This window comes from Orbicella faveolata, unplaced genomic scaffold (genome assembly GCF_042242905.1).
Source record: "Orbicella faveolata isolate gen_17 unplaced genomic scaffold, um_ofav_v1 contig_36, whole genome shotgun sequence".
In the NCBI taxonomy this organism is placed as follows: domain Eukaryota; kingdom Metazoa; phylum Cnidaria; class Anthozoa; order Scleractinia; family Merulinidae; genus Orbicella; species Orbicella faveolata.
In genome coordinates this window covers 11,335,812-11,343,708 of record NW_028301565.1, presented here as the reverse complement: position 1 = coordinate 11,343,708, position 7,897 = coordinate 11,335,812, and the positions used below count along the sequence as shown (strand labels likewise).

The following is a 7,897-nucleotide window of genomic DNA, read 5'->3' as shown; positions in this document are numbered from 1 at the left end:
TATACCAACAGCGTCTACAGGCCCTTTAGCAGACATCAGCTATACAGAAATGTTTCTTGTACTATCTTTTCAGCTTTTCAATACAGAAAACATTGACTACACTCATTTCCAGCGGAAGACAATTGACTGTCTTCAGCGGGTTTCCGATCATGTAATAAACAAAACTAACAAGAAAGTATGAAGTTTTACATGGCAACAGCGACACATCTCAAAAGAAACAAAACGCTAGACATGAATCTGTCTTTGTTTTAGGTTGCAAAAAAAGGCCATATGATCCACGCAACCTGCTCCATAACAAGAATCCCCTAGGAGTATTGCCACTTTCCCGCGATGGGTAGCCGATCCACATGAAGCTTTGTATGTTTTCAGGTGGACAAATGAACATTCACGAAACACTGTCCACCGAATGTTAAAGACGTAATAAGCATTAACCCGGTGGGGACAAGTTGTCAAAGAAGGGATGCGAGCAGATGCGAGGGAGAGGGTTACACATTAGTTAAAAAGGATTCTCTGTTACGTAGGTAAAGGATCTGTCGATCGAAGTCTACAAGGAGTATGAAAAAACTATACACTTAGTCAAGTCCGACACACACACCCGATCTGTTGAGTCCTACATCTGTACGTTTTTGACGGCACCAAGCGCACACACAGTCACATGAGAGGAAATTGAATTCTTAGGAGCTGGGGAGTTAACTATGCCAAAAATATGCGCCTCAGGATCATCTAACGTTATAGGGGCTTCGTTTGCTAATTTTTTTGGGGGAAAATTTCTTTTGCGCCGGTTCAGTCAAGAATAAATATGTTGTGTGAAAAGGTAAGGAACATACAACAGTCATACAATTCTAGGAATGAGAAAAATGCACGTGTAATACTCAACCCAAAACAAGCTAACAACGAACACTACCTGGACAGTTGGCTATGAAATAAATCAATGATTATGCATGAAGTCGTCCATTTCAACCTCGGAATCAGAAACATAAGAAATCTAAGGTTTGTTGCGTAGCTGAGATGTCATCATTGAAAGCATTTCTTTATTTATTTGTGTCTATTACGCATACTTCCCGGCCTCGTGCACAGGATGTCGTCGCGTGGGCGGGGGTCTCTCATCCGTCAAGATTAATAAGATTGAAAAGAAGAAGGCTTCCGAAATAGGTGCTAAACAGACAAAATACGTTTTCGAGTGACACCTGAAGGCTTTTAATCGACACCTTTTATTTTCGTTTTTTAGGTGCCAAGCGATACATCTATTGGACATTTTAGTGTGTGGTACATATATTTATTTCGAATCTGAGTCCTTTTATGGGGCGAGCAAAATGGACACCTATACTACCCACCAAAGTGTTTGGTTAGATATTTCATATCCAACGATTTTTTTCCCCGAAATGCTAATTTTGAATCTTTTTTGTCGCTTTCACGCAGTTAAAAGGAATTACAAAAGTCATAAAAGAGAAAACACGTCCCAATGTAAAATTCTCATTGTACCTGAAGAAGACTGGTTTGGCCAGCCGAAATATATTACACCTTCAAAAAAATCATTCTACGTTGTGTCGGTTTCTGCTTTTGAATTCCTCAGAAAAGGACTGCAAAAATACTGAGCTAATCCAGGATTAGCAAGAATTTTGATTTCATATTTGTAACCTTTCGGTGAGGTTTTCTGTTTATATTTTTTGTCCTACAGTTTTGAGCTGGAATGAGTAATCTCACATAGGCAGTGAAAAACACTTTTAAACAAGAGAAATGAATACTTCGGTTTACTTTTAATCCTGGGTTAGCACAGTTAACCGGCTTTCGAACAACCCGGCCCAGGGCTCGTTTCTCGAAGTTCCCGAAAAATTTTCGCACCCGGAAAGCCGCAGCAAAATCTCAAACCTTATGATTACAGAGCTGTTTTATTCACATATTCTTAATATGAACAGAAGTTCCCTTCATACAAGGAGTTTCAGGCGTACACACCTCTCTGTTTTTAGATACAGATAAACTAAAAATGGCTTTGCGAGCCCGAAAAGTTTCCGGGCCTTTCGAGAAACGGGCCCCTAGGGCGGAAGTATAGCCTGTTCCACCGAGGCGCTCGCTCAGTGGGTATGATCAAGCAAGCGGGCTACAGAAAAACGAGCAGGGTCAGGAAGAGAGAAGAAGAAGGCTTCCTTCCCTTGTTTTCATTTTACCTGATCGTTAGTTAAGTGAAAGTCGGATATTTTTCAGTGATTGCTTTTGTATATTGTTAATTGGAATGCATGTAAACTTTCTTAACTTCCTTTCCAATACGTTGGTATCATGAATAACCTGTGGTCCTACTATAGTCGAACCCCTATTAAGCGGCCAACTTTTAAACGGCCACCCCTATTAGGCAGCCAGCAATCAAAGTCCCGATGAGATTTTTTTCTTTTGACTAAGTATCGTGATATCACCGTTAAAGCATTATTGAAAAGGCCTCCAAAGCCAGACTGATCAATTATTACAATTAACTTACCCTATTTGCATGTGTCATAACCTAAACATTAAATTTGATTCTTACAGCTCTGTTGGGATAGCTAGATAAAGAAAAAGAAGGCAGAGGACCGACGATGTAATTTTTGCTCTGGTAATTCCTAGTTAGGCAGAGCCTGTCTATAACTTGATGGAAGCACCAGTGGCATCGATATTGCGAACCATGTTAGAAAAGGTTGGCAAAAACAACCTGAGGCTGAGATCCCGTTCTGGTGACACTGCCATGTCGAGACTCGAGATGGAAGCAACTAGTCATAGTACTCTAAGCATCCGTGCGGTGATGCCATATCTAGGGAAGGTCCATCCATACTTTGGTAACATCAGAATCCGCTACTGCTCTTAAGATTGAAGGGAGTGAGACGCTGGTACAGTAGACTGCAAATACATGAACAACCACTCATTGCTCCGGATCATATTAATATTATTGACTATAGCTGTTCGTTAAAAAATAAATAAATAAATAAGTAAATAAACAAATTAATTAATTAATTAATTAAGATAAATAACCTTTATTCACACTCGGCAGTGTGAAGTATAAAGTGTGTTTTTTTTTTTCAAACTAAGAAGCTACAGGAATAGCCGGTAAACAGTAACAGACTACTTATTCCGGTTTGCTCTCTTGAGTGTCACTGGCATCAGTCGTCAATGCCAGGCGTAAAGTAGCTTATACAACAGACCATGAGAATAACCAGTGTGAAAGGAAGGAAAATCACTCCAATCACCACATAAAACAAAACAAGTATTGCTACTTCAAAACGACTCTTGTCATAAGGACAACTCCACCGGGTGCATTTTTTCCTCACGACTACGTCATCCACAATGACAGCAGTGGCCTGTATACTTTCCTGGCCCGTGGAGGGTGCTGACACGACATTCGGCACTTCAACGTCTACAGTGACCACCTCAGTCACGTGGTGCATCTGCTGTAGGCTTTGAGTGGTATCCAGGCTCACCTCGGGACCACTAATTGCGTTGTCGGTTGCCGTACCGCCGCTCCCACCGATTCCCGTAGCAGCATCCGAAGCAATTGTCGACAGGAAGTACTCGCCGCGAAGGCTGCTGCCTGCTGTGGAGGTCTCATAGACGGCAACTCTTAAGTCGACAATAGTGCGAGAAGTGCTTGAGGCCGCCAAATCTACTTCTTGAAAGCTCTCTTTTTCTTCTCCATGCTCTCCTGATCGACCCGGGCAACTGTTGTCCCTGTAATTCGATAACAAGAGTGGCGATCAGTTAGCTGTCAGTTTTCACGCACTTGCATTAATATTTTGTCCTGTCGCTAAGTTTAAATTGCGAAATTAAGTTGCCAAATTATTAACATTGATTCACATTTGTATTTTTTTTTTATTCACTTTTAAACGGAAAGTTTTCTGCACCACAACACAAAACGAAATACTTAGCCTCTACGTTTCCATATTCAGTATCTGCGAAAATATCAATATCGTTATCTCTGGTAAACTCCTTGTCCCATCAGAAAAAAAGCTTAGATTAAGACTTAAACTCCACCCCTCCCCCGAATTTGTATTTAATGATTCTTTAGTGACCATTTTCTCACTAAAATATTCCTAGATAAGATCCTTGTCACATTTCAGGGATTTTAACATCGGATCAATCGGGGTAATAAACTTTGGCCCAGAAGTTAGCAAAAAAGTATTGATCAGTTTATTCAAACTTATGCTACCTAGTCGTATAGAAACATTTCTTAACTTAAGGGTCTTTAAAAATCGTATACAATCTGTACAAAATGGTATATAATCCGGTCACCAAAGGGCCACAAAAATCTGGCCGTATTAACGCGGTGGTTGTATCAAAGGGGTTCTTTAAATAAGAATGTGACTGACTGAGCTTTCGGGCCAGAAGAAAGCCGCTGTAATAACGAGGTGGACGTATCAATGAATGGGGTGGTCGTAAGGCGGGGTTAATTCTATGAAAGTTTAAATGTAAAACAATATGCATTCCTACATTATAATTAAAAGCCTATGTTACTATTAGAATTAAGTATTAATCCATCTGCTATAGTTAATAAGTTTTTTAACATATGAGATCTTCTTAGAAAAGCACAGTAGTGCTTGCTAAGATCTCCAGCCATTATTTTGTGATATTCTGCAACAGATTTATGCCAATTTGTGTAATTAAAATATAATAGTCAAATAAAAAAGTAAATAAAAAGAAAAAGAAATTAAAGAACTTGAATTTTCCATTATGCAATAACAGGTGGTGAAGAAACTTTTATTTTTGATTCGTCTCAATTAGCTAAAAATCAAAATCAATCAATTCATTGCACAAAATAAACAGTTTAAAGTTAACAAGACATCTTTTTACCTTCATGTTTGGAGGACGATTTCAGCTAAATGCTCGAAAAACAACTCTAGAAACGTTAATAAATGGTTACCTTTCGCGCCCGCGTTCACCGAGAATGTATCGCGGATACGCACCGATTTAACAGCGATTAAAAAGAGCCATTAAGGTGTCTCCATAGGGTAATCATTTATGGGGTTGCGCGCGCAAGTGTTATGTTTTGAATGCTGTTTTTGCATTCGCTCTCTCACCTAGTCCTCTCAAACTTATTACATGTAATAAGCAATGATTAAATAGCATTTTGCTATCATCTCTGTTAAAATCTGGGGATTTAGTCTTGAATTGTAAATGCCCAAACAAATGAGTTTTTTACTGTGATTTTCATGAATTTCCTTCGGTGAAATCTTCCAAAATTTTACATCACATCGCTTCCAGTGGGATATACATTGTGAACACGAAAAAAGTAGGGTTTGTAAAGGCAGTTTTTTCGATATTTTCAACTTCATGTCTTTTACCGCTGCAAAAAATCTGGTCTTATAGATTTCCCTGAAAAACGAGCTCCGACTAAAGTAAAATATTTACTACCAATCTGCCAAATTTAACGGAATTTCATCGAAGGAAACGCGAGAAAATTCACTGTCAGTTTTGCTTTTTTGTGCTCATATTGACGTAATAAAATATCGAAAAAGACTGACGTTTTCCTTTGAGCGCGCGCAGATTACTTCCTCAGCGCTCGTGCGATCGTAAAACTATAGGGAGCCACCTTAAGATATTTACTTTATTGAACTAGCGTGAAATCCGTATTGGAGAATAATGGTCTCGTTCTTTTTTTTGCAGTATCATGGACCCTTCCTGTGGCTCGGTCCATAAAACCTGCAAAAAAAAAAAAAACGGAAAACGGAAAACGGAAAACGCGATCAACATTACTCCTATACGGACCTCACGCTAGTTCAATAACACATCAGTTGTACGCTCGAGGATAAAATAAGTTTCGTCTCACCAATTATCCTCGCAATCTTCGCCAAAATCCGTTTCTCCAACAATTATCGCTTCCTCTAATTCGACCCTGTTCAAAAACATTCAAAGATGACTTTTTACGAAGGATATGGTTATAATCTTAAAAATTATTTTTATTGACATCATTTTAATGAAAATGTCGACTTCTGGGAATGTTGCATTCCTCAGGTGTGAGAAATACGTTGGCTGCAAAAGGAACGTAGAGTTTTATTTGCTATTTTTGAAATTAAAAATTCCTCATGTATTTTCAAAAGACGGTTTGCTTATGGATGAAGTATGAAAGAAGGAGCAAAGAATTTGGTTTACTTAAGAATATAAACTAGAGTGTCATAATCTATGCTTCAAAGATATTAGCGAGTTTGGCTCCGTACATGTTGCAGAAAAACAACTAATTCAAGCTACAGGTTAATTTAAAGATTTTTGAACTCAGAAGGCTATAGCATTGAATTCTACCCAACCGCCCCGTGAACACATGCTTGTAAACGAGTTACCTGTCCATGTTGAGCTCCATGTTCTCTTGAACCGGGTCACTAGTCCTTTCTGATTGAACCTCATCAGCTGGCCAAACTCTTCCACTTCCACGATAGAGAATCTTAAACGGTAGCGACATGACCGTACCCCATCAATAGTATGTCTGGAAATCTCCTTTCTCGAGTAAAAGTCGTATTTTGAAATAAATAACTCCTTTTGAACTGTGCCGTCGTTGAGAGGCGCCTCTCGCTATCTTTGCGATTATTGGTTCATAAGCGGTACAGTAAAGGTTACCATGGTGATTAATTGCAGCAATATTTTGGGCGTGATCTTGTCTTTGAGATGATTGGTCGACAGCACTTCCGTCAATGATTGCCATAAAGATTGGGTTTTGGCTGCTATGCGCGCCGTTTTTACGTCGTGACGTTCAAAATGAGCGGTCGATAACAATTGTGACGAAGGGCTCCATAATAAATGAACTCTATAAAGTTCATCTGGCTAACTCGTCTATGACGCTTGAAGTAGTATAAACATTATTTTCAACCAAAAAACCCCTGCGTTTTACTGAAATCGAGATCTATCTTAGCCAACACCTGGTGAATTCCGATAGTCGGTAGAAAAATGTACAAAGTTATTCTAACAATTTTGCATTCGAAGGATATCTAAAAGCACTTTATCTTCCCTCTAGAATGTCTCCTACAGCATAGCGCTAACCACTAACTGTTAACTTCTTCCAGCTGAAAAGCTAGCTGTAATCTGTCGAAAATTATACCGAAATGCAACTGTAAACATGTACCTGCAGATGGCGTAGTGCGCGCGCAAGACAAGTGCGAGATACGCAAATGTTTTACTTACTGGGGAAGTGACAGGAAAAAATGTAACGGGCACCGTAATTAAAAAGTTTCAAAAAGGATCAATAACTTTAAAAAACGCGTGGTTGCTCCTACATTTTATGTTATGAAATGGAAGTGGCAAGCCTATTCAGCACGTGATTAGTTTCTGGTTGCGAGCAAAAGGTATTTGACATGCTAATGACATGCTAAGAAGACAGTAACACTCCAGGACTCTGGTAAAACGTTAAACTTGCGTCAATACAGTCAAATAAATAATTTATTTTAGGGACAACATAACTGTAGAACAGCTTTAGCTTCTGGTTGCTGTACTTTTTCATTGAATAGTACAATGTACTGGAAGTTATTACAAAGCGGATACTGAAAACTTCAATGATTGGAAACGGACATCTCAAGACTGGCATTTCAGAATCAACTGGCAAAAAACTGCAACGACTTTCAGCCCAGTCCGAAAATTAGACATTCCTTCAAAACGAGAAGCTTATCAAACTGTCAAGCTTTCAAGACATTTCGCCACAAACTTCTAATACCCAAACACCAAACAAACGAGGGCTTAAATTTTGTACATACAAAGTTATCAGACTTCATTAAGAGCAAAGTGACCTTATCATTTGCTTTAATTTACAATGCTGATTTCAAAGATCGTATTATTCATACAGTTAAATTAAGTGCGGGATCTTTGCTACAGATTATGTTCTGCATGAAAAAACTAGAAATCTTCCTTGGACTAATAGAAAAGAATATTTTCTAAATGCCTGTAAATAGCGGATCACAAA

General features: G+C 38.8%; 1 protein-coding gene across 1 annotated transcript; it reads right to left on the bottom strand.

Moving 5' to 3' along the window:
* Positions 1 to 1,192: 1,192 nt before the first annotated feature.
* LOC149102281 (uncharacterized) lies at positions 1,193 to 7,576 on the bottom strand. Its single transcript, XM_089275484.1, has 2 exons — positions 5,783 to 7,576; positions 1,193 to 3,687 (listed from the first exon to the last, which is right to left on the bottom strand). The coding sequence occupies exons 1-2, from the start codon at positions 5,860 to 5,862 to the stop codon at positions 3,123 to 3,125; spliced, it is 645 nt and encodes a 214-aa protein (XP_089131610.1). The 5' UTR covers positions 5,863 to 7,576; the 3' UTR covers positions 1,193 to 3,122.
* Positions 7,577 to 7,897: the final 321 nt, after the last annotated feature.

What these genes read in the sequence shown, in the direction of transcription:
- LOC149102281 (XM_089275484.1), bottom strand. Translation starts at nt 5,862, where the DNA reads ATGTTTTTGAACAGGGTCGAATTAGAGGAAGCGATAATTGTTGGAGAA. An exon ending in GAAGATTGCGAGGATAATTG is followed by an intron (nt 3,688 to 5,782) that starts GTGAGACGAAAC and finishes ATCGAATTACAG; the next exon opens with GGACAACAGTTGCCCGGGTC.